Here is a 27,693-nt window from a genome sequence, read left to right on the forward strand (position 1 = left end):
GCTTGAAAGTATCATTCATAAATCTTTTAGCATCTTTAACCCTGGTGTCATTGAATGGTGATTCAGTCTTGAGGGGTTGAGTGACCTACTCCTTTTCCACATACATCTCATACGAAATGCTCAGTTCTCCATTTTGGTCTAATGTAGACCTTAGACAAGTTTAACATAAATTTTTGGCTTTTTCATTCAGTTCCTCTATAAATGAACCAGATGATATTGATTAGTTATTTTAATGTGTTAATTAATCTCAGTCGCCTCTTTTAGTGACGTGTGCCCTTAAGCCCAAATCGTTTTGTACCTCTATTCATTGCTCACTTGGTTTTCAAGGATTGTACGGCTTTCATTACTTTTCTACTAAAAGGTAGTGCCTCACAAATATTTTAATGCTTATTTGACAGTTAGACTCGCTGGCTTGGTTAAATAAATAAGCTTTAATCAGGAGTCTATATTTCTGCCATATCAAGCTCTATAGTTGTGGATTTTATTTGGTAGATTTCAATAAGCATCATGAATCTGGCAGGGACAGTCCAAAGAAAGTGGGATAAACAAAAGTTAGCTTATGCTTTCTCCAATAACCCAGCAGCACTGAGTTGTCTACCAAATGCAAATGCAGAAAAAATACATGGAATTAAAATAAAGTTGGAAAGATAAAACAGGTTCAGACCATCATGGCATGACAAAATATATTCTGGCGCAAGGTTAATCAAGCAGATGGTTGAATAAAGATTGTGTTTCTGAAACAATTAATTTTGCATTTTTTATAGGTCAGCACACCCAATGCGAAATTCTAGAATTCAGTTTATAGGAGAATATACTGCATGCAACTGTCCCTAGCCGTAGCTTCCTAAAAGGCAAACAATGAACTAAACAGGACAGCAACAGTAATGACTTATGCCTGCTTCCCTTCTATGTTTGGATACTAGTATTAGAATCCTAGTTTATGGCAATACTGTTCAAACACCAGAATGAAATGTGACCTAACTGCAGAAATAAAATAGATGATTAATTTGTGAGGGTCAAAGACACACAAAATGTGCAAGTACAGTTTTAACAAGGGAATGTAAGTTTATTACAAGCAAATGAGAAAGAAAACACTAATTTTATTACACTATACAAGTGGTTGAAACACTCATTAAAAACCATCAGAAAAAGGCTTCAATCCTTTTACCTTCAAGAACCATCTTATAGATCTTAAACATTACTGAAGTGTCATCCTGTCAAAATTGTGACAGTTTGAGGAACTGTTTTTTTTTCTGACCAAACTCTACATTCATTCAGTGCTCTTCTTTATGTACTATCTCTTCCTGACACCTTTAAGTTGCTTCTGAATGATCTGCTTCTCTCAAAGTTAAAAAATCACAACACCAAGTTATAGTCCAACAGATGTATTTGGAAGTGCCAGCTTTTGGAGCACTGCTCCTTCATTAGGTGGTTGAGAAGCAGGAGCATAAGACACAGAATTAATAGCAAAAGATTATGTCATGCAACTGAAATTATATATTGAACAAACCTAGGTTGTTGTTAAGTCTTTCACCTTTTCGAATGGGTTGTAGATTTTGGCTCATTAGTATGTAAATCCCAGAACTTCTTTTAAGTCACATTCTCAAGATAACTTAAGGTTTTAGTATAAAAAAGTGACATCTCAACTCAGACAATGCATTGAAGGTATGATGTTAGAGTCTGTCTGCATCCCAATCATGAGTCAGACTGGTTCCATTTCCAAAGTGGAAATTTACAAAATAATACATGGATTGACTTCCCGCAGGTTGTGCGCTTTTTGAGCAAAATAGAATGCATGTGCAAATGTAAATCTGCAAATACAAATTCACCCCATAGACTTATGTGGACATGTGTATATGAGAGAGCGCACATGAGAGTGTAAATGTACTTGAGTGAGTGAGTGTTTGTAAGCTTGGGAAAGTGTGCGTTAGTGTGTGCGCGCGCGTGGGTGTTAGTAGGGTGTGTGTGTGTGTGTGTGCGTGCACGCGTGGGTGTTAGTAGGTGTGTGCGCGCGCGCGTGTAGGTGTGTGTGTGCGCGCGCGCGTGGGTGTTAGTAGGTGTGTGTGTGTGCGCGCGTAGGTGTGCGTGCACGCGTGGGTGTTAGTAGGTGTGTGCACGCGCGCGTGTAGGTGTGTGTGCGCGCGCACGCGTGGGTGTTAGTAGGTGCGTGGGTGCGTGCGCATGTGCGTGCGTGCGAGAGAGAGCGGGCGCGACTCAGAGCACGAGTGAGAGAGAATGAACCCAAGGTCCCAGTTGAGGCCATCCCCATGGGTACCAAACTTGGCTATCAGCCTCTGCTCGGCCGCTGTGCACTGTTCCCAGTGCCGTAGTCAGTTTTGGAGGAATGCCACCTGAAGATCCGAGGCAGAACGTCCCTGACCCCTGAACTGTTCCCCAACTGGGAGGGAACACCCCTGCCTGGTGATTGCTGTGCAGTGGCCATTCATCTTGTTGTAACATCTGCCTTGTCACATCAATGTACCATGTCTCGGGGTATCCTTGCCTGGAGCGTGTCGTCCCCATGTGTAATGGTGGTATCCGTGTCGAAACTCTGAAATGTCTTGTAGTGGTTACCATGACAGTGGACCACAGCATCGTACAACCCTGTCATGGCAACTACTGCAAGACGTGTCAGTGTTGACACGGAAACCACCATTGCACGTGGGGACACCACCCATCACATACTTGGCAGGTACTCATTGACTCTGCCAATGTTGTCTACCTCATATGCTGTAGGCAAGGAAGCCCTGAGGCATGGTACATTGGTAAGATCAACAGACGCTATGGTAACGGATGAATGGACATCCACAACAATCACCAGGCAGGGGTGCTCTGTCCCATTTGGGGAACACTCCAGCAGTCAGGGACATTCAGCCTTGGATGCTCACAGGCAGCACAGTTGCTCAGTGGTTAGCTCTGCTGCCTCACAACACCAGGGACCTGGGTTCGATTCCAGCCTCGGGCAACTGTCTGTGTGGAGTTTGCACATTCCTCCTGCTTTCTCCCACAATCCAAAGATATGCAGGTTAGGTGAATTGGCCATGCTAAATTGCCCATAATGTTTAGGGGAATGGGTCTAGGTGGGTTACTCTTCGGAGGATCGGTGCGGACTTATTGGGCCGAAGGGTCTGGTCCCACATTGTAGGAATTTAAATGAGTTTAGAAGCGTGCATACTCACTAACCTGGTTCCATCTCTCTAAAATAACTCATTACTGTGTCATAGGACACCTTGTTGCTAGGCAATATGGTCAGTTAGTCTTCTATTCTACTTTTGCTTCTAAAGCAGCAAAATATTCAGCAATAAGACTTCAAAAAGCCAAATTTAAATGCACGCAAACAAATTTCCAGACAACTGGTACCATGCTCAATTTTAGTTTAATTTTTGAATTTCACGTCCTTCCCTTCTTAACACACACAATATAAATAAAAATCAAACTTCAAGAAATAAATGGGAAGTTTTAGAACACAAATTTACTAAACAATACTGTATCATGAGCATTCATCACATCAGAAATTAACAAAATCAATTATGCTCTTTATTCTCAAGGTTTCAGGTGCACTTGTCTTCAGAGTAATATGAAATCTGTATTAGAAGTCAACTCTACACAGCCATTGAACAGCTTTTCTATTTTCTCAGAAACTAAATCACTTGATGTTTGACCAGAATTTCCGCTATAATGTTCCAGGTATTACTAAGAGTCAAAAGATGCTGCACAAGGCAGGTTACACCAGATTGCCTGTGCTTGACTATAATGTATTAGAAGGAAGGACAGAGATATATGTCAAGAAAAACTTAACAGATGTGACAGAAGTTGCCCTATCCCAGGACTTCCCAAAATATGGAACAGAAACATAAGTAGGGTTGCAAGCAACAAGGGTTACCATGGAACTCTGTGCAAGTCATAAATGTTGTACTCCCACTAACAATCACCCCCACATCACTGAGGATACCTCACAACTTTCATTCTTGAAACTACCACACAGTGAGAACAGAAGTTTGGAAACACTGCATTATTTGGTCTTATTGACAGCAACGATACTGATACAAGTAGTTCTATAACATGATGGTTGCGTTCTTGTGCAACCCCACATTATAGAAAAATCGCACTTTAGAAACAGCGCTTAAAGTGTTGGTCATGTAATTACATTGCAGCCAACACATTTTAAAAATTTATACTTTAGAAACCATGTCCCCAATTTGTCAATTGCTTTATGGTGAATTTGTGTTTACGAAACAGCTTTACAGCAGAACAACAGAACATTGTTGGAGTATACCTGAATGAATATAAAGCAAAATAGAAATCACACCCATACATCAAGCCAACAGATCAACTTCAGCAGCAAATAGCAATAAAGAAAAACAAAGAATAAAATGCAATCACAAAGTTTTAAAACATATTTTCTTTTTATTACTCGACACTGCAAACACAAAGTAAAATAATGAATTTAAGAATTCTTGGGAGGTACCAAGCACGTTGCACAATTCCATAAATAAAATGCTTGTCAATTCGAAATACAGTCTGGTTTCATAAACCAGAATGCTTCTTCAGGTTATAGGCTGTGTGTCAATTCCAAATGAAATGGGGAATGGAATGAAGCAATTCAAATGAGCCTCATAAATGAAATACAAAGAAAAACTATTATTTGGTTCCAAATTTCACATTGAAAAATAATTCTAACTTTAGATCAAGATCCTCCTAATTAAGGCTACTTTCTATTTGACATAAGACTCCATTAATGTTGCCTGCTGTACTCCTTTCTGGCACATGGCAAAATTCAACCATAGCCACCTGCACTACTTTTGACAAAATACAATTCAATTAGCTGAATCATAAGAGGATACAGGCAGTTGTCCTATAATGCAAACTGTTTGCAATGCGAATTGTCAACTTTTTTTATTGAAAGCAAACTCCAGTTTGCTGTTACACGATTCTCATCCCCAGCACTAAGTGCCACGATGTGCGGAGGACTGGACTCCATGTTGTGCTTCTCGTGAAGAGCTTTGTGGAAGGTATAATGAAATGTTGATTTGTGGACTTGGAAAAGCATTATGAAGATGTCTCTACACATTGAGGATAAGAAGCTGGGAGCAATTTGAACAGTTTGGAGGAAAACTGCCAAGACAATGACAACTACAAACTGCCCAGAAAATAGCTCTCTTAAAGGTACCTTTATCGATCAGTAACCTGTGAAGCAGAATCCCCACGAAAAAGAAAAGACGACAGGAATACAGAGAAGAACCAAAAGCTACCTGGTGTTGAGACAAGAAGTTTTGTTTTGTAAACCTTAATCAGGAGTTTTATTGGACTAGTATTATAGAAGAGGAAGGTAAAAGGTAGGTTCAAGGAAGGAGTTGAAAATAGTTGTTAGTCAATTATCATCTTTAATTGGTTCTTGGCCTATCGAATTTTCACAGATTACTGCACGGGATAAATCTTTTCTGTTTTGCTGGTTTTAAATTAGCAGAAGTGTTTACCCTGTGTCATAACACAGGCTAACTATTATTTTTGTTTCAATTTTTACAGGAAATTTTGGTGGTTCACCACAACCCTGTTTTTCCCATAGACCCCATTATTTCTATTGTACAATTTCCTATAACAGGGTGTTGCATGGCAACGTAACTATGGCATTATAGGAGAACCACCTGTGCACTCATTAAGATTAGGCCTTAATTTTAGCAGGTAGTTTCATTCTCTCAATCCCTAATGAATTAATAATAGTTGCAACTTGTAACAGAAGAAACTGCTTTTGTTCAACCATTACCTTGTGATTTTTGCTTGGAAATCGAGCACTTTCTTCATCTCCACAGTTAGGGATGGAGCACATTGTTCCTCCTTGTAACCTGGAGTGACTTTGACTCTTGGATTTCCTCTGTTAAAAGAAATCAGCTTGTTAAAATGATACACAAGAACACAAGATGTCAGGACAAGGAGACTGGCTAGCAAGGTCAGATCTCATGGAATACAGGGAGAACTAGCCATTTGGGTACAGAACTAGCTCAAAGGTAGAAAACAGAGGGTGGTAGTGAAGGATTGTTTTTCAGACTGGAGGCCTGTGACTAGTGGAGTGGCTCAAGGATCGGTGCTGGGTCCTCTATTTTATGTCATTTACATGAATGATTTGGATGCGAGCATAGGACGTACAGTTAGTAAGTTTGCAGATGACACCAAAATTGGAGGCAGAGTGTTCAGCGAAGAGGGTTACCTCAGATTACAACAGTATCTTGACGTGATACCCAATGGACTGTGAAGTGGCAGATGGAGTTTAACTCAGATAAATGCGAGGTGCTTCATTTTGAGAAAGCAAATCTTAGCAGGACTTACACACTTAATAGGAAGGCCCTAGGAGTCCAGGTTCATAGCTCCTTGAAAGTAGAGTCGCAGGTAGATAGGATAGTGAAGAAAGCGTTTGGTATGCTTTCTTTTATTGGTCAGAGTATTGAGTACAGGAGTTGGGAGGTCATGATGCAGCTGTACAGGACATTGGTTAGGCCACTGTTGCAATATCATGGGCAATTCTGGTCTCCTTCCTATCAGAAAGATGTTGTTAAACTTGAAAGGGCTCAGAAAAGATTTACAAGGGTGTTGCTAGGTTTGGAGGATTTGAGCTCTAGGGAGAGGCTGAACAGGCTGGGGCTGTTTTCCCTGGAGTGTTGGAGGTTGACGGGTGACCTCATAGAGGTTAACAAAATCATGAGGGGCATGGATAGGGTAAATAGGCTAAGTCTTTTCCCTGGGGCGGGGGAGTCCAGAACTAGAGGGCATAGGTTTAGGGTGAGAGGGGAAAGATATAAAAGGGACCTAAGGGGCAACGTTTTCATACAGAGGGTGGTACGTGCATGAAATGATCTGCCTGAGGAAGTTGTGGAGGTTGGTACAATTGCAACATTTGAAAGGCACTTGGATGGGTATACGAATAGGAAAGGTTTGGAGGGATATGGGTCACGTGCTCAGAGATGGGACTAGATTGGGTTGGGATAACTGGTCGGCATGGATGGGTTGGACCAAAGGGTCTGTTTCCATTCTGTACATCTCTATGACTCTATGATAGAAGTAGGCTATTCAGCACATTCAGTCTGATTTGCCAATGAGATTCTGGCTGATCTGATAATCCTCAGCTCCGCTTTCTTGCTTTATCCCTATAAACTTTGATTCTCGAGCTGATTAATAATCTGTCTGTCTCAGCCTCGAATATAATTAATGTTATAGCCTCTATAGCGCTCTGTGACAAAGTGCTCTCAGAAGAAATTCCTCATCTAAATCTTAAATATAACGATCATGTTGTGGTTCTGTTCGCTGAGCTGGGAATGTGTGTTACAGACGTTTTGTCCCCTATCTAGGTGATATCCTCTCTGCTTGGGAGCCTCCTGTGAAGCGCTTCTGTGATGTTTCCTCCGGCATTTATGGTGATTTGTATCTGCTGCTTCCAGTTGTCAGTTCCAGCTGTCCACTGCAGTGGCTAGTATATTGGGTCTAGGTCGATGTGCTTATTGATTGAATCTGTGGATGAGCCATGCCTCTAAGAATTCCTGGCTGTTCTCTGTTTGGCTTGTCCTATAATAGTAGTGTTGTCCCAGTCGAACTCATGTTGCTTGTCATCGGAGTGTGTGGCTACTAAGGATAGCTGGTCATGTTATTTCGTGGCTAGTTGGTGTTCATGGATGCAGATCATTAGCTGTCTTCCTGTTTGTCCTATGTAGTGTTTTGTGCAGGGATTTTGTACACTACATTGGTTTTGTTCATGCTGGGTATCGGGTCCTTCAAGTGTGAGGTCTTGCACTTTGGCAAAAAGAATAAAAGCATAGACTACTTTCTAAATGGTGAGAAAATTCATAAAGCTAAAGTACAAAGGGATCTGGGAGTGCTAGTCGAGGATTCTCTAAAGGTAAACATGCAGGTTGAGTCCGTGATTAAGAAAGCGAATGCAATGTTGTCATTTATCTCAAGAGGGTTGGAATATAAAAGCACCGTTGTGCTACTGAGACTTTATAAAGCTCTGGTTAGGCCCCATTTGGAGCACTGTGTCCAGTTTTGGTCCCCACACCTCAGGAAGGACATACTGGCACTGGAACGTGTCCAGCGGAGATTCACACGGATGATCCCTGGAATGGTTGGTCTAACATATGAGGAACGGCTGAGGATCTTGGGATTGTATTCATTGGAGTTTAGAAGATTAAGGGGAGATTTAATAGAAACTTACAAGATAATACATGGCTTGGAAAGGGTGGACGCTAGGAAATTTTTTCCGTTAGGTGAGGAGACGAGGACCCCTGGACACAGCCTTAAAATTAGAGGGGGTCAATTCAGAACAGAAATGCGGAGACATTTCTTCAGCCAGAGTGTGGTGGGCCTGTGGAATTCATTGCCGCAGAGTGCAGTGGAAGCCGGGACGCTAAATGTCTTCAAGGCAGACATTGATAGATTCTTGATGTCACAAGGAATTAAGGGCTACGGGGAGAATGCGGGTAAGAGGAGTTGAAATGCCCATCAGCCATGTTTGAATGGCAGAGTGGACTCGATGGGCTGAATGGCCTTACTTCCACTCCTATGTCTTAAGGTCTTATCTAACCTTTGCATTACCGCTTCTGCTATGAGTCCAGAGATGGGTGAGCCCATGGGTGTGCCGTTGATTTCTTCATATATTTGGTTGTTGAATGTGAAGTGCGTTGTGAGGCACAGGTCCAGTAGTTTGAGTATGCCGTCTTTGTTGATAGGTTCCCCATCTTGTTGTCTGTTCTGTCTGTCCAGCATGTTGGCTATTGTTTCTCTGGCTAGCGTTTGTCGATAGAGGTGAACAGTGCCGTTACATTGAATGAGACCATAGTTTCTTCCTTGTCTATGTTAATATTTCTGATGATATCCAAGAATTCCTGTGTTGACTGTATCGTGTGTCTGGATCCACTGATCAGGTGTTTCAGTTTCTGCTGCAGTTCTTCAGTCAGTTTGTGTGATTGTGTCCCTGGTAGTGATACTATGGGTCTGAGTGGGATGTCTGGTTTGTGCACTTTAGGTAGTCCATAGAATCTGGGGGACTCATAACAACACACAAACCAACAGCCACTCTCAGACAATAACTCACCAGGACAAAGGACCCGATACCCAGCATGAGCAAAACCAATGTAGTGTACAAAATCCCCGCACAAAACACTACATAGGACAAACAGGAAGACAGCTAACGATCTGCATCCATGAACACCAACTAGCTATCCTTAGTAGCCACACACTCCGATGACAAGCAACAGGAGTTCGACTGGGACAACACTACTATTATAGGACAAGCCAAACAGAGAACAGCCAAGGAATTCCTAGAGGCATGGCATTCATCCACAGATCCAATCAATGAGCACATCGACCTGGATCCAATATACCGCCCACTGCAGCAGACAGCTGGAACTGACAACCGGAAGCGGCAGGTACAAATCACTATAAATGCCGGAGGAAACATCACAGAAGCTCTTCACAGGAGGTTCCCAAGCACTGAGGATATCACCTAGACAGGGGACGAAATGTCTGCAACACAAATTCCCAGCTTGGCGAACAGAACCACAACAACGAGCACCCGAGCTACAAATCTTCTCCCAAACTTTGAATAACGATCATGTATTCTGAGATTAGGTTCTCTGGTCCAAATTTGCCCACAAGTAGTAAAAAGCTTGACGCATCTAATCTGCACAATTCTATAAGAATCTTGTATGTTTCAATAAGGTCTCCTCTCATTCTTCTAACAGGCTGAAGCTACTCAATCCTTCCTCCAGTCTCAACCTGTGAACCTTCTCTGGACTGCCTCCAATGTCAGTCTATCTTTCCTTAGGTAAGGAGAGCAAAACTGTTCGCTACAGTCCAGATGTGATCTAACTAGTACCTGTGAAGTTTTGAAAAGTTTTTTTTAATACTCCATTCACTTTAAAATAAAGGCCAACATTCCATTTACTTTCCCTACCACTGTTGAAGCTTGTATGCTAGCTTTTTGTGATTAATGCACAATGATTCCCAAATCCCCCTCTGAAGGTTTCTGCAGACTTTCCTTCAAGTAAATAATAAATAGCTCCTTTGTTTTTCCTGTCAAAGTGAGTAACCTCACATTTTCCCAAATTGCATCCCATTTGCCAATTGTTTGCCCAATTGCTTCACCTATTGCATCCCCCTGCACACTGTATGCATCATCTTCAGCACCTATCTTCCTACTAATTTTTGTGCCATCTGCATATGTGGTGATAGTACATTCACATCCAGGTCATTTACATATATCACAACATATATTCCATATATACACAAATGTCTCCCATTTACACACTCTAGACAGTGTAATAATGAAGAACAGTGAGTCTTTGACATAGTTAAATTAGACTGACTGTCCATAGCTCATGAAAAGAGGATGTAAGTGTTTTTTCTCCCACTCATTTTCAGTCAATAATGGATTCAATGGTAGCCAGCTTTGACCTGGAAGCAACACAGCAAGGAAAACTTGTAATTTTGAATATTATGTCATTTTTAACAATGTCTGAAATGACTTTCAAGAGTATGTGTTACTAGTAAAGGGAACAATTGCCCCTGTTGATTCATAATAGTGCTGATTCCTGTTAAAGTAAAAGTTTGTTGGTAATTTCTTTAGTTAGAAACATCGATGTTATTAAAATCAATTAATTTATTTTGGTTTAGGATTCTCCCATAGGGATCATAAACTTCGATTAATCTCAGGCGGAGGAATAAATAAATAAAGACATATTTTAAGATTATATTTTTCATTCCAAAATCTAGTAACTGCACCTACTTCATATACTGAATGCAAAGATTAGAAAATAATTATCAAAGTGCCTTTCTGAATGAAGTAATCAAAAAAATGCTCACTTAAAGGATATTAATTCCAGAATCAAAAAGCTTGCCCAGTTCATAACAGACTCCTGACAGTTTAAAGGCCACAGTGCGCTGAAAGATCACGAAGGACAGAAATTGTACTGTCTAAAATTCACCTACATTTTGATGGGAAACAGTCAGTATTCCTCAGTTTGTTGAAAGAGGGTAGCAAGGAAATGGGGAGAAATTATAAGGATACAGTTGGAGATCAGTTAAAAACACCTGAAAGCAAAAGACTTTGGGACTCAAAAGAAAATGTTTCTATCCATCTTTACACATCTTAAGACATCAAATAAATAAATTATTGTCATAATTCTTCTGATGAGCTTATGGTCAAGTGTTCTAACCTCTTTTATGCGATTGCCAAAGATAAAACAGCTGAAACACGGTATAAACAATACAAATTACACACAAGCCTCTCAAGACCAACAAGTAAGTTCTCTTGAAAACAATGCACTGAACTTTTGGTGCAGGGATCACTCAACATCAATTTGACATGTGCACTCAGATTGTTAACTAACTGTAGGAAGATCTGCTTCAAGTATCAAAACCAACTGCTACAAATTCACCTGTGCAGCTGATTTAATGGATCCATGTGCCCAAATTTAGAATTTATGGCAGATGCTCAAAAAACATAAGCAATTTAGTGAGCTCATCAATGTAAATCAGGAAGAAATTCTGAAAACTGGAATGGAAACATATGTTTTAAGAAAATATAAAGCAGCACTGGTTTTATGTACAGTACCAACCCCATTTTACTCATACTGAAGATCCCTGATTTATAAATATCTAATTTACAAACACTCGTACTTACAAATGCAATCCCATATGTAGTTGCAATTTTAAAGACTCAACAAATAAACATTTGCCATACTTTCCAATGTCCTACACCATGATCCAACTTATGCAGAAACCAACTTGCTAACAGGCTCCAGAGTGGAACCTGCTTGAAACTGGAGGAGTGTCTGTATAGCCTGATAGTTCAAGGTCACAGATGAGGCTTCAAATGTTACAATCTCCGTGGAAAACAATAACATGAAAGAACTGAACCTACCCAATAACTTCACTTTTTAAAACTTGTATTGAAACAAATCAGATCAAAATCAACTGAAAGTTAAACAAGAGCAAACAGGCGAATTATACTCAGCAAGATCCTCTCAAACAGAAACATGGCAATGACCAGAAAATGTGCTTATAATGAGAGTTGTAGGATAAATATTAGATAAGACAACAGAGATAACTTGACTACTCTTTGTCAGGGAAGATTGAAAATGACTACAACTGCTTCAGGCTAGTCTTTTATACTGATGTGCCAAGCTCAACCGTTAGTGAAAATGGGGAAATGCTGGAACCTCAACACCCTACCGCTTTAAACTTCCATCACAATTCCTGACTGAATGGGATTGGACTGCAAGTCCGGATCTGATCTTTGGCAGTGATTGCTTCATGCTCCTTTCAGATAGTCCTTCATTTGAAATGTCTTTCTTCATTTTTTCAACATTGGAATGAACATTTCCAACAACTCAACTGTGAATCATCAGTAGCAGCTGATGCTCTTCAGGCTATTCCCCACTTTTATGGTAGCATTGATCGGTGGATGGACATTGGTCAGAGAGCTCCAACAAACGAAAACACAAACCTGGAAACATTATAGCATTATAATTGAGATCTTCAAAGTTGATGGACTTCTGTTCATAACAAGACTCCATACACTCACCTTGCAGATTTGGGCATTCACTGACCCAATCAAAGTTTTTATTCAGTAAATCATTAGGCTCTGTGGATTGTCCTTCTGAAGTTTGAGTATCCAAGAAATTTCATCACAATATTGCAACTGCTTCATAATGATAATGATAACAACTGTCTTGAGTGGAAGATTTGAAATAGACATCTTCAGAATCTGCATTGTTGCCAAGCAAAGCAATGAGATAGCTATCTCCAAAACCTTTTAAAATCTGCTTAATTGGCATTCACCTCAAATAAAAACTTCCCTTTGGACCAAATGTTAAATAGAGTTCGGTTGAAAATCCGTTAACCTCAGTAACCTCTGTGCCGAAACTGAACTGACTACCCTCTGGATGATCCCAAATTACACATTTTGCACCCGATTTGCTAGCCATGCTCAATCTCTTCAATTCAGCATAAGATTGACTCAGCTCATCCCTGAATGTTACTAAAATAAAACTCATTAATCCAAACCTGGTCAAATATTCTACTTCCCAAACAGGAGAGAATCTGGAATACACTCAGAACTTCCCCAAACTTGGTAGATACTTTTCTCAAAAGACCATCAATGATAAGATTTGATGCTGATTCAGCTGTGCTAGTGCAGCCTGTTACAAATTGCAGAAGCAAGCATTTGACAACAAAAACTTTTGCAAGTCGACAGAAGTGGCAGTATATACTCCAGTTGATGTCACAATAGTCACTACAATAGATTTGGAACTGTATTTCAATTTCACATAAGAATGGGAGAAATTCCATCAGCAATGCCTCTATTGCGTACTTCGTATCCAACAGGAAGATCAATCAAATCCTAGTTTCCTTCGTGAAGTCAGCTCAACATTCACACAAAACTTCTGCAAAGGTTAACTGCAACACATTGGATATTGTGCCTGCATGGTTGAAAAACATCGCCCCTGCCACATCGCCAAAAGACCATTAGAAACAATAAAATGAGTAGGTTGTTCTGTCCTTCAAGTCTGCTCCACCATTCATTAGGATCACAGTTGATTTGACATTTATCACATCCTTTTTGCAAGGTTTATGAGGGTGTGTAGCTCAGGTTGAGGTTTAGGGTGTAGGTTTGCTCGCTGAGCTGTAGGTTTGATATCCAGACGTTTCATTACCTGGCTAGGTAACATCATCAGTGGCGACCTCCAAGTGAAGCAAAGCTGCTATCTCCTGCTTTATATTAATATGTTTGTCCTGGATGGGGTTCCTGGGGTTTGTGGTGATGTCATTTCCTGTTCATTTTCTGAGGGGTTGAGATCTATGTGTTTGTTTACGGCATTGTGGTTGGAGTGCCAGGCCTCTAGGAATCCTCTGGCATGTCTTTGCTTAGCCTGTCCCAGGATAGATGTGTTGTCCCAGTTGAAATGGTGTTTTTTTTTCATCCGTATGTAGGGCTATGAGGGAGAGAGGGTCGTGTCTTTTTGTGGCTAGCTGGTGTTTGTGTACCCTGGTGGCTAACCTTCTTCCTGTTTGTCCAACGTGGTGTTTCTGGCAGTCCTTGCATGGAATTTTGTAGGTGACGTTAGTTTTGTTCATGGATTGTACTGGGTCTTTTAAATTTGTTAGTTTTTGTTTGAGAGTGTTGGTGAGTTTGTGTGGTACTAGGATTCCGAGGGGTCTTCGTAGTCTGGCTGTCATTTCTGAAACTTCTTTGATGTATGGTAAGGTGGTTAGGGTTTCTGGCTGTGTTTGGTCTGCTTGTTGTGGTTTGTTCTTGAGGAATCTGCGGACTGTATTTTTTGAGTATCCATTTTTCTTGAATACGTTGTACAGGTGGTTCTCCTCTGTTTTCCGAAGTCTGCCTGTGCTGCAGCATGTGGTGGTTCGTTGGAATAGTGTTCTGATACAGCTTCGTTTGTGTGTGTTGGGATGTTTGCTGGTGTAGTTAAGTATTTGGTCAGTGTTTGTTGGTTTTCTGTATACGCAGGTTTGTAGTTCTCCATTGTCCTTTCTTTCGACTGTGACTTCCAGGAATGGGAGTTTGTTGTCGGTTTCTTTCTCCTTGGTGAACTTTATGCCTGTGAGGGTGTTGTTGATGATGTTAAACGTCTCTTCTATCTTGTTTCGTTTTGTGATGATAAAGGTATCATCTACGTAGCGGACTCAGATTTTTGGTTTGATGGTTGGTAGGGCTGTTTGCTCTAGTCTTTGCATTACCATTTATCACATACGTTTTCCTGTCCTTTTGCCATAACCCTCGATTACCCCAACGATCAAGAATTTACCCATCTCATCATTAAATACACACAAGGGTTCTGCCTCAATGCTCTCTGTGGCAAGGAGTTCCAATGACTCTCAAACCTCAAAAGGAATTTTTCATCACAGTTTTAAATTGACACTCCTTTGATCTGACACCACACCCACTGGTCTTAGACATTCCTCAGAGGCGAAAGATCCTCTCAGCATTTACCCTGCCAAACTCCTTAAGAATCCTGTTTCAAAGAGATAATTTTAATCTTCTAAACTCCAGCGAAGAGGACCAAACCATTTAGAATTTGTTCATAAGACAATGTCTCCATTCCAGGGACCATCCTTGTGAACCTATTCTCCAAGGAAATGTTAATTTCACTTAAATAACGGGATGACACCTGCTCTCAATACCACAGTGGTCTCACCGAGATATTATATAGTTCTCCACTCATCCTCCAAACCCCCTTTACATAAGCGTCAACAGTCCTTTATGATTCCTGATTACACCTGTAAGCTAGCTTTCTATGATTCATGTACAAATACCCCCAGTCCTTTTGTATTGCAGCTTTCTGCAGTTTTTTTCTCCATTTAAATAATATCCTTTTATTCTCTCTTCTAAAATGAATGATTTTACTTTTCTCACATTATAGTCTATTTGCCAACATTTTGCCCATTTACTTGACCTATCAATTTCTCTCTGTAAACTGCCTGGATCCCCCTCAACATGCCCTTTTACCTATTTTTGTGTCATTTGTAAATTTTGCCACAGTGTATTTACTTCCTTCCTCTAAGATCATTCATATTTATCGTGGTCTCAGCAGTAATCCCTGTGAATCCCACTGATCACAGGTTGTCAAGCCAAAAAATAACTGCTTTTCCTCACTTACTGTTTCCTGTCTGGGCCAATTCCCTACCCACACCAATATGCAACTTCCAACATCATGGGGTCTCAGCTGATGACCTACCATTTTTGAGAGGTATCTGGTTGAATGCCTTCCAAAGTTTAGATACAACACATCTGCTGACCCCCCTCTAATCAACTCTAGTTCAGACTTCTTCAAAAATCTCTAATAAATTAGTCAGACATGATTCCCCTTTCATGAAGCCATATTGACTCTGCTTGATTAAACTACAACTTTCAAAATGTTCTGCTATTACTTCCTTAAAAATATACTCCAATACTTCCCAACAATAGTTGTTAGGCTAATTAACCTTTCCATTACCTGCTTTTTGTCTTCTTCCCTTTTTGCACAGGAATGTCACATTAGCAGCTTTCCAATCTTCTGGTACTGCTCCAGAACACAATGATTTTTGGAAAATTACAACTAATGCATCCATTATATCTGTAGCTACCTCTTTTGGTATCTTTTACATACACGTACCAAGGCCAGAGGACTTAACTGCCTTGGGCCCCATTAGTTTCTCTAATACTTCTTCAATGATGGTACTTAATTCTTCCCCAGTATTCTTTAGCGTTAATAGATGTTAAAAATATTTTCCACCATAAAGAATGATGCAAAATATCTATTAACTTCTCTTCCATTTCCTTGTTTCCTGAAACCATCTCCCCAGATTCATTTTCTAAGGTGCCTATGTTCACTTTGACCTCTGTCTTTCTTTTAAATATTTAAAGAGGTTCTTAGTGCGTGTTTTTATATTTCTCACTTGTTTTCCCTTATACTTCATTTTCTCTGTCTTTATTATCCTTTAGTCCTTAGAATTTATTGCAGGGTTCAGAGATATCACTGACTTTGGCCTCCTTATATGCTATCTCTTTCAACTTAGTTTGCTTGGTTTATCCCTCTCTTAGATTCTCCTTGCTGGGACATATTTTTATTGAGAGGCACGAACTACCTCTTTCAATATATGCCATAGCTTCTTACTATAATTTCTGCTAATCTATCCATCAAGCAAATTTTAGCTAACTTTATCCTCATTTAATTGCAGTTCCCTTTATTTAAATTAAATACAGTTGTTCTGACCCAAATTTCTCACTTTCGAATTGAATATTAAATTCTACCATGTTATAATCACTACTTCCTAGGGGAGCTTTTACTCAGAAGTTATTTATTAGACCTGCCTCATTACCCATCACCAGATTCAAGATATCGTGGTCCCTAGTTGGCCCCATGACATATTGCTCTAGGAAACTGTCCCTAATACACAATGAATTTGTTGTTATATTTGCTCTCTCCAAATTAATTAAATCTCACAACATGAAGATTAAAGTCCCCCATAATGATTGCTGTATTCTTTTTACATGCTCCTGTTACTTTTTGATTTGTAGCCTTTCCCAGAGTTCCCAATGCTTACTGAGAATGCAATAGACAAATTGATGGTGCAAGTTGAGGTAAATGAATATGTTCGCCTTGCCATTATAGAAACTTGGTTACAAGGAGATCAGAACTGAGAATTTAATATTCAAGTATATTTCACCTTTTGGAGAAACAAGACAAAGAAAGAGTGGTGAGGTGGGACTGTTAATAAACAATAAAGTGACAGTTGCGAGAGATGATCTAGACTCAGATGAAATGCAGTACTTGGTGGAAGTAGAAAAAAAGCAAGGGAATGAAGACATTCATAGGAGTAATATTCTGACCCTTAAATGTGCAGAAAAAATCCTGAGTGCACTAGTAGCTACATTAACTACCAATTTATGATAATCAGTTGAGCTGTAATGTGGTTACAGAGGCAACATATGCAATGACTGCCCTCTGTAATCAATGTTCAAGTCTCATACATCTTTGAAGTTACCAGGGAGTTTGGGAAACTTACCTTGTTGCATCGTCAGTGGCAACACTTCAGTCCAAGTTGACTTATCAACCAATTAACATTCTTTCTTCCTTTAGTACAAACTGTTGAGCTAGTTTGAAATGTAATATTCTCACATTTGACTCAGTACAAAATGCACAGCTTTGCATCTTGTTTCTTTTTTCAAGTTCTGTACTGGAGCAGAGTTATGAAAACTAAATTACCACCCAATTTCATCAGTATCAAAAGTACTACCTTCCCAAATTTATATCTAGGGTAGTGAATTTAGATGAGTTTTTCTTTCTGACTAGTTGGTCATTGTCCTGTTGCCATACATCAGCACGTCAGGAGTTATATTTGACAGTGCTATATGTTAGTGTTCTATATTAATTGATTATTCAATTCATGATTAGTCACATGGCCGAATGTGGTGGTTATACCTTCAAAACCACATTAATGGCTAAACAAAGTTGTGGTAATTGTATTCAATTTCACCTTTTCCTTCTAATTATGGTCAAAGAGTTTACTATCAGATTTTCTAAGCAGTGATACTTTTTCAGCACTGGGTCAGAAAGCAAAACAGACAGAGGAATATAGCAAAAAATGTTGGGACCAGCAAATGTCCCTTTGGCAATATGACAACATTAAATCTGTCGGATAGATCATCATATTGGAGTATAGATTTGTGTCATTTTAACCACAGACTGATATAAGGGGCAGAATATTAAATCTTGCTAAGGATAACAGGAACACTTCTACATATTGTGACCATTTTGCACAGAAAGGATTTGGAAAACAAAAATTAGCATTCTTAAAAACGAACATACAATTGTACACAATTGAAATAGGAAAGAAATGGCACATGAAACATTTACAAGCAAAGCTATGAAATTGCTTCCCTGTGGACTCTAAGTAATAAGAACATTTTAAGGTGTCTCTGTGATTGATAGGTACTTCCTCACAAGTATTTTATTGAGATCCATTGGAAGACTCACTTTCTGCAAGCTGCCCGGTTGGTTATGAAGACAGGATAATAAAATGAGAGACAAAAGCAGTCCCAAAAACTAATTATTCATAATATGTTTGCACATTGGACAGATCAGAGTCATACAGCATGGAAACAGGCCGTTTGGTCCAAATAATCAATGCTAACCACATTTCCAAACTAAACTAGTCTCACCTTATCCCTCCATATCCTGATGCTACAGAATTCTTAGCATTTGGAAAAGAATAGTATGCCCACAAGTATATAAAGCTAAGTCAGTTGACAGTAGAACAAACACAATACTAAATTATCCACAAAGTGAAAAATTGTGGTATAATCTTTATTATTTCTTTGAGGTACAATCTTGTAGAAAATATATTTGATGAAAGATGAAATTTAATGCAAGGTGATAAGTTAGGGAATAAAAACAGAACAGAAAACTCAGCCCTGGTCAAACCAGGTGAATGCAAGATGTGGAGAGAGGCCTCACACAAGGGTTTGCTGAGAATGCAAATTTAAACATAGGAGAGTAGGCCTTATATGGGTCTAAATCAAAGATCGTTGATTAGTTTTATAGGAATTTGGATCTGCTGCATAAAGCTAATGAGACCCACAAACATACCAACTGGGAGGTGAAGGTGGTGATTTGGCACTTGAAATCTGCTCTGCCATTAACAAAATAGCCAGGCCCCATAACTCAGCGATTAGAGCACTGCTCTTGTAAACCAGAGGTCGTGAGTTCTAATCTCACTGGGGCCTCTTTGCATTTAACACAGTTGCCAGCCCCCACTCAGTTTCAACACGGTCATTGCCAAGATTTGGATGTGAGACTGAGGTGTACAATGTGAAAATCACAGAACACCAGCTTATAGTCCAAAAGCCCTTTAAAGGGGTGACACGGTGGCTCAGTGGTTAGCACTGCTGCCTCACAGCACTAGGGTCCCAGGTTCGGTTCCAGCCTCGGGCGATAACTGTGTGGAGTTTGCACATTCGCCCTGTTTCTGCGTGGATTTCCTCCGGGTGCTCCGGTTTTCTCCCACCATCCAAAGATGTGCAGGTTGGGTGAATTGGCCATGCTAAATTGCTCATAGTGTTAGGTGCATTCGTCAGAGGGAAATGGGTCTGGGTGGGTTACTCTTCGTAGGGTCGGTGTGGACTAGTTGGGCCAAAAGGTCCTGTTTCCACACTGTAGGGGATCTAATCTAAAGAAACGATCATGACTGGCCTATTTAGGCTTCAAATTCCACATTCTCATCCAAACCCAATAACCTTCAAATCCCTAACCATCCATCCAGCTCCAGCTTGACCCTATCTCAATTACCGTCTTAGAGCGCTACAAATGTTCATATCCTCAGAAAAGAATTCTCCTCACCTCTGTTCAGAAAGGTTAACCCTTTAGTTCTGGACTCACACACAAGAGAAGACATCCTTTCTACATCCAGCTTTCCCAGATTTTTAAAAGACCAATTCACCGCTCACTTCCTAAACTCTACTGCAAATGAGTCCAATCAGTTTAATCTTTCTGTACAAGACAATCCCTCATTTCAGGTATCAATCTCGCAAACCTCCTCTAACATATTTACATCATTCCTTAAAAATTGACCATACCATACTCAAGATGTAGACTCACTAATTCTCCATAAAAGTAAGGATGTACTGCTTCAGTTATGTCAAGGTCCTTTTGTAATAAACGAGAGCACTCCATTAGTCTTTTTTATTACTTGCTGTACCTGCCTGCTAACTTGCAATTTATGCACTTGCACACCTTAATTCCTCTGTATCTTGTCAGTTTTTGTTCAAGTAACATTCTACTTTAATTCTTGCAACCAAACTGAATTATGATATATTTTCCACATTCCCTCATTGGCCAGATTTTTGCTCACTCAACCTATCTATAGCTGTCCACACACTCATGTCAATTTCGCAATACTAACTATTTTTGCACCATATGCAAATTTAACCACCATGCCTTCCCCTTCCTTCATCAAAATCATATTTAGTAGTATCATTTCGTTCTGCAACCTGTCATGTGGTCCTACCTGAGAGGTGACATACTGCATCTACTGACCAGGCAGAACCACTCACAGCAAAATTGGAATAATTCCACTTCCATCCATTCTTAGAACTTGAAATACACATTTATGCCTAGCTTGATAACTTCCACAATGGCTCCAAATTATCGTCAAAAATGAGGTCTTTACTATTTGTTTGATTTCACAGCAAGAAGGATATACTGAAAAGCAGCTCCAATCTGCTCAACCAACACAATATAGGATACTGCAACTTGCTCTCCAGAATTGCATTAAACTAAATGGCTTGTTAAGAATACCACCTACACTGGCTTGAAGTATTGATTGTTCTGTTTGTATGCTGTAATGTAGCAATAACTTTATGGGTGAAGCGGAAAGAGAAAGTGTTTGTGGAAGCTGAAAATCTTTGCAAAACAACTCTCCATACTTTTCTGCAAGTAAACTGAGATTAGCTGGTAGTGTTAAACTCACAGATAATCCTGCACCAAAGATCAGTATCAAAGGAATTCCATGCCCATTTCAAAATTAAAAGTTAAAACTTACCTGGGATATACTGGTTCATATAAGCATTTCTCTTGTCCTGAGCACACAATGTCAAAGAGTAAGATGTATCCATTTGCAGTCTGAAAGAAATAGAAATCAAAATACTTAATAAAAACTTCACTCACGTAGTCATTTTTCCCAGTAGAATGGAAGCTTTTTGCAATGATACAACAAATTTCAACGTGAAGAGTGAAAATCAGTCAACAAAATTAGCCATGTCCTTATGCAAATTTATTTATTCAGGTTTTACAATTATCTTCTACTGACATTTAATATATTGAGTTCTTTAAAATTATCGTTATAACAACCGTGCATCAGCAACTACTAGCTGTGCTTGAAGCTTTTTGACAATTGATAATAGGTTCGACTTTTACATTTAAAAGGCATTTCTAGATATGCAAACTGGATTTGCTCTCTTTACAATATCACTAATGTTGAAAAGAACAAGGAAAAAGACCCCATTCACAAGGTTATAATTCTTACAGAGCAGTAAAACAAAGTAACAGATGCATTAATGTGCAGAGATAACGCTCTGTAAAATTGTCAAAGGGTTGCACTTGAAATGTGAGAGAGGTTTGATAGTACTTTCACAGGGTACTTTTGAGATTATCTTCAGGGATCCTTTTTATTTATCACCAACTCATTAATTAGGTGATCTAATCATGTAGTGACACAATCTACATTTGTGTTGACGAGTGTATTTGGACTCTCACATTAGAATTTGATAACCATTAATAATATTGATGACAATGCCAACAAAACAATTAAGTCTGAAGTCACATGACACCAGGTTATAGTCCAACAGGTTTATTTGAAACTGCAAGCTTTCGGAGTATAGCCCCTTCGTCAGATGAAGTGAGAGAGAAGAACATAGACACAGAATTTATCAGCTGAGAGATCAAAAGATCAGACAAATAGTGTGATTTGAAAGTCAAATAATAAGTCTCTGCAGGTGATCAAGTGTCAGACGGAATGAGGAAAGTGTCAACAGCTGAATAACATGTGAAGGGATGATTTATAATGTGATTAAATGAGGCATAGAGGTAATAACAAAAAAATTAAAAATAAAGTGATGCTGAAGACAAACCAAATGAATGGAATAATATGATAGTACAAGAGTCGCACATAAAAGGTTTAACCAAAGTAATATATCATTCAAAACTATACAAACTAATTAAAATAGGGAGATCATAATTTATCAAGGTGATGGTGTTAAAACAGGACAGTAAGAAACATTTTCCAGATACAGAAATGTGGTGGGGTCACATGTAGCGCGACATGAACCCAAGATCAGGGTTGAAGCTGTCTTCATGGGTATGGAACTTGGCTATTAATATCTGCCTGGTGATTCTGCACAGTTGTGCATTTCAAAAGCCGCCTTGGAGGACACTTAGCCGAGGATCGGAGGCTGAATGGCCTTGACTACTGAAGTATTCCCCAACTGTGAGGGTACATTCCTGTCCGGCGATTGTTGAGCTGTGTACATTCATCCGTTGTCATGGTGTCTACATGGCCTTGCCATATACCATGCCTTGGGGCATCCTTGCCTGTAGTGTACAACATAGATCGAAACATGTGTATCGGCCGTGTACCAATGATGCAAGTATTCATGTCGATAATCTGACATCTTGCAGAGGTTACCATGGCAGGGTTGCAAGGTGTTGTGGTTGATTTTGTTCTGAAGGCTGGGTAGTTTTCTATAAATGATGGTCTAAGATTTGGTGGTTGTTTGAAGGCAAGAAGTGGAGGCATGGGAGTGAACATAGCAAGATGCTGATCTTCATTGATGATTACATGCTGATGGCTGCAAAGGACATGGCGAAGCCTCCCCTCTCCATGGAAGTTCTGGGCGACAAAGTCTATCTGTTGCATCCTGTGTCTGTCTTCTGAGGAGGTTGTTGTGGTTTTTCACTGTGGCACGTCAGAACTGGCGATCAATGAGTTGAGCATTGTATCCCATTGTTATGAAGGTGCCTTTTAAAGTCTTTAGATGTCCATCGTGTTCCTCCTCAGCTGAGCAGGTTCTGTGTATGCTTAGGGTGTGTCTGTCAAAATGGCTTCTTTGATATGTTTAAGGTGGAAGCTAAAGAAGTGCAGCATTGAGAGGTTATCCATGGGCTTGCAGTCGATTGAGGTACTGAGGCGTCATCCTTGATGTATGTGTGAAACAAAAGGACCGATTCCGAAAAGTAGTCCATGGTAAGTCTTATGATGAGCTAAAACTTGTTGATATTGCTTTGTAGTCATTTCAGTGATTGCTCGCCATGAGTCCAAAGGAAGAAAACGCTGATGTATCTGGTGAAATGCACTGGTTGGAGGACCTGCGTAGCAAAGAAGTCTTGTTCGAACTTGTGCATGGAAATGTTGGCAAATTAGGATGCAAATTTGGCCCCCACGGCTGTTGTGAGTGTCTGGATGAAGAACTGGTTGCCAAAAGTGAAGACGCTGTGGGCAAGAATGAAGCGGATGAATTGTAGGATGGTATCTGGCATATGCAGGATCTGCTCAGATGAGGAACATGATGTACACTTAAAGGTTTTGAAGGATGCCCTCATAAGAACAGGATATAATGTCCAATTCATTGATTGCCAGTTCTGATGTGCCACAGCAAAAAATTGCAACAACCTCCTCAGACGACAGACACAGGATATGCCTGGTAGAGTACCCTTTGCCATCCTGTACTTCCCCAGAGTGGACAGTCAACGCTATGTTCTTCGCAGCCTTTAACATGTTGATGACGATGAGCATCTTGTCAAGATCATCCCAATGCCTCCACTTCTCATCTTCAAACAACGAACAAACCTTAAACAGACCATCATTCACAGCAAACTACCCAGCCTTCAGGACAGTATCAACCACAACACCATACAATCCTGCCATGGCAACCTCTGTAGGACATGTCAGATCATAGACATGGACACTACCATCACATGTGGGAACACCACCCACCATGGACATGACAGATACTTATGTGACTTGGCCAATGTTGTCAATGTCATACACAGTAGGCAAGGATGTATGGTATATTAGTGAGACCATGCAACACTACAACAACGGATGAATGGACACCGCACAACAATCGTCAGACAGGACTGCTCTCTCCCAGGTGGGAGGCACTTCAGCGGTCAACTGCATTCAGCCTCTGATCTTCGGCTAAACGTTTCCAAAGTGGTCTTTGAAATACACAACAAGGCAGAACTGCCAAGCAGAAACTGATAGCCAAGGTCCGTACCCATGAAGACGGCTTCAAAGTAACCGACACAGCCTTCTGCACAAAGAAAAAAGGCATTACCCTAAAAATATCTTGGACAGACTAGAGAGGTCAGAGTGAAAGTGACTCCATTGCACATGCGCAAAGCTGCAATAATTTAGTCAGGTAATTACAGGGCAACCCAATCTGCTGCATCTCAGATTTAATTTAACAGTTGACAGTGAATTGTTAATTGGATCATTGCAATAGATTCCACTACATATTTTCTAAGAAACTAAAAATTCTGCATATTTTTATACATAATTCACTTTACGCCAGCAATTTAACTTTTCTCTGCCTTCTAGTTAGGTGTGCATGCCATTGTCGACAGGTTTAAAACATCTCTCCATGTCCCCCCCTCAATGGGAACTGTGCCTTGAATGCAAATTCATCCTAAATCCAGCCTTGGACAAGATGGCTTCTTAACCTAGCCTTAGCACAAAGTCCTCCACTAAAGGCTCCACCGGTGAATCCTTCATCACTAGCACTTATTTTCGTAACTGCTCGCTGAACCTCCTACTCAGAGGTTGCTTCTCATTTGCACCAGGGAGACCCAGTCTATGAATGCAATAACAAGGCAAGTGTGAACAGTCTAAGGTGAAAATCACATTGTTTGAATAAATTACACAAAAAAGGAGTGAGACCTTCATTAAGAAGTGAAGGTTTTCGCTGCGAAAGCAGTAGTTCTTAATCAGATGTTGACTTTTATTCCTTCTATTCTTTTACCTATGTGTAAAAGATATCCTTACTGTGCGTGACGGTCAGAGAATCAGAAATTGATGGTTATATTTTCAGTACACTAGCCTATACCAGATAAAACTGAGTGCAACTTAATTGCAAATCGTCTGGTATTGAGAAGAAGGAAGTAGCTCACGTATGAAAGGGATTAAAATCAGAACTGAAGATTCAAAGGGAATGGATAATCCTACTTAAAACTTAAGTGGTGAAAGTTTGGTAAGTGCAATTGCCCAAAAGGATCAGAGTGTCCTTGTCCACAGATTACGAGAAGTTAAGATGCGAGTGTAGTGAACAATTAGAACAAAAATGCTATTATAGTATTCAGTTCAAGGGGATTTGAGTACCAAAGAGATAGATGCTTTGCTGCAGTTACTCAGAACTCTAGTGAGACCTCACATATGATATAATGTACAGAATTGATCATCTTATTAAATGGAAGATGCACTTGCCATAGAAGTAGTTTAGAGGTTCACCCAATTAAGCCGTGCAAAAAATATATTCTTTAATGGAGAAGAAATTGGGAAAACCTAGGTCTGCATTTTGAGAATGAGAGGTGGTATTATTGAAATTTACAAAATTCTTACAGGGTGTAACATCTATAGGATGTTTCCCGTGGCTGTACTCCAGGGGACATAAATGGCATTCCCCTAGCCTGAGATTAACAGGAATTTCTTCAGGTGAGTGGGGAATCGTTTCACATCCAGAGAGCTCTGGGGTAGAAAATTTCAACCACTGAACAGGTTCAAAACTGAAATTGATAGATTTTTAAATACAGATGACATTAAGGCACATAGAGATGCGGTGAGAACTTAACATAGAGATAAATGATCAGCTATGGTCTCGAATGACAGGCCAAACTTAATGGGCTGAATAGCCTACAGCTGCTCCTATGTTACTACTGCCAAAAGCAGGTCATTAGGTTAGTGTTTCAGGATGCATTGCCATTTAAAAAAAACTTTTGTTGCAACTTAACATGTTGTTCTGCTCTTTTTTTAATTCATTGGATGTAGACATTGGCTGGCCAGCATTTATTGCCAACCCCTAACTGCCCAGAGATCATTTAACAGTCACTTGAGTCTGGAGTCACAAGTAGGCCAGGCTAGGTAAAGATCATGGTTTCCTTCCCTGAAGGACATTGTTGAAGCAGGTAAGTTTCTCTGACAATCAGCAATGGTTACATTAGACCACCCAGATTTTTACTGAATTCAAATTCCACCATCTGCATGGCAGAATTCAAACCTAGATCCTCAGAACATTGTCTGGGTCTATGAATTAACAGTCCAGCGATAATACTACCAGGTTGTCATCTTCCCTGATGGAATTGGGAGGCATCAAAACACAGCTAACAAAAAGATATTAATTTAACAATTTATCAGTCAAGGCTGTTTGTCAGCTATCCAGGGGTTTAATGTTTCTTATTTAATATCCTGATAATTAATTGTGACATTCAGTACCAAACAACAGAATATGACTGGTAGACAGCTTCCACAATTATTTGCTAAGAGGAGGCTGAAACACTGAGTAAACTTTTTTAAAAACCTTCAAATCACCGAGGTGATGAATTATTTGCAAATTAACATAGTTTAAAACTAAACAGAATTCTTCTATGGGGGGAGAAATGAACATGTAGATGATGCAACTGCAATGAATGCTGTGTGCTTAATTAAATTTATATCTGAGATACAGTAAAAAGTGTAATAACTGCCTGTTTAAAATATATTAATTTTACAATGGAATCACATTAGCTATGCCCTCAAGGATCCTTTTGGTGGGTGGATGTGGTGTCAGTTATTTTGGATGAAAACACACTTTTTACTGCATCTCAGATATAAATTTAACAACGGACAGGGCACTTTGTAATTGTAACCAGCACGTTTCCTCATAGAATAACTCCCGAAGGTATGTAGCCTTACAGATACTATTTGCAAATAATTAATTACTTCAGAAATTTTAAGTTTGCCCAAGTCTGTCTGTGCCTGATGCTCCTTTGTGAACAGATTAGAGACAGTTCTCTCTTCTTTGCAGTTTCCTACTCTCTCACTCACCTTGCAGCCTCCTTGGTTTCCTTGTCTGCTACTGCATACCCTACCTCAGCCTCCTTGAATTTTCCCACCACCTCGCAACGTTCCTCTCTCTTCTCTCCCACAACTATGCAGCTTCTTCTTTTCTCCCTCCTGACTCCCAAGAAACAAGCAGACAGTTGGCTACCTTGCAGAAAAGCAGATCTCAGCTCTTCTCCTCTTACCTCAAAAGCTCCTCCTTTCTGACTTCAGCAAAGAGGTTTCAGGTTTCCAGATCTTCACACCACTCCTTAGTTCCCAGCACTTCGAGCAGACAATCCAAGAAAACTCCCTTATTGCTAGTACATTAACATAAGGTGCACGCTGCTCACTCAGGTTTTTTCACTCCCTATCAGTGAACCCACCAGCACCAATCATGGGAGACCAACCTATGAGTGGAAACATTCCTCACCATTTCCTCCCATTCAATTTACACGGGTGAGCTTTCTCCAATTTTTGCCCTCAAAGAATTTTCCACTTAATTTTGGTGATACTTGATTTGTTTTGTTCACATGTATTTTGAGTGTGGTTTGAAAGCGCATTTCTAAACTTTCAGTC

General features: G+C 39.9%; 1 protein-coding gene across 1 annotated transcript in view; it reads right to left on the reverse strand.

Moving 5' to 3' along the window:
* Positions 1 to 27,693, reverse strand: part of ric1 (RIC1 homolog, RAB6A GEF complex partner 1) — a 209,619-nt gene that overhangs the window by 98,858 nt on the left and 83,068 nt on the right. Inside the window, exons 3-4 of the mRNA XM_060839091.1 lie at positions 21,088 to 21,167; positions 5,765 to 5,872 (exon numbers count right to left, since the gene is read on the reverse strand). Coding sequence (XP_060695074.1) covers positions 5,765 to 5,872; positions 21,088 to 21,167 — 188 coding nt within the window. The remainder of the gene's footprint in view (positions 1 to 5,764; positions 5,873 to 21,087; positions 21,168 to 27,693) is intronic.

The sequence above is a fragment of the Hemiscyllium ocellatum genome, chromosome 2 (assembly GCF_020745735.1).
Source record: "Hemiscyllium ocellatum isolate sHemOce1 chromosome 2, sHemOce1.pat.X.cur, whole genome shotgun sequence".
NCBI classification, from domain to species: Eukaryota; Metazoa; Chordata; class Chondrichthyes; order Orectolobiformes; family Hemiscylliidae; genus Hemiscyllium; species Hemiscyllium ocellatum.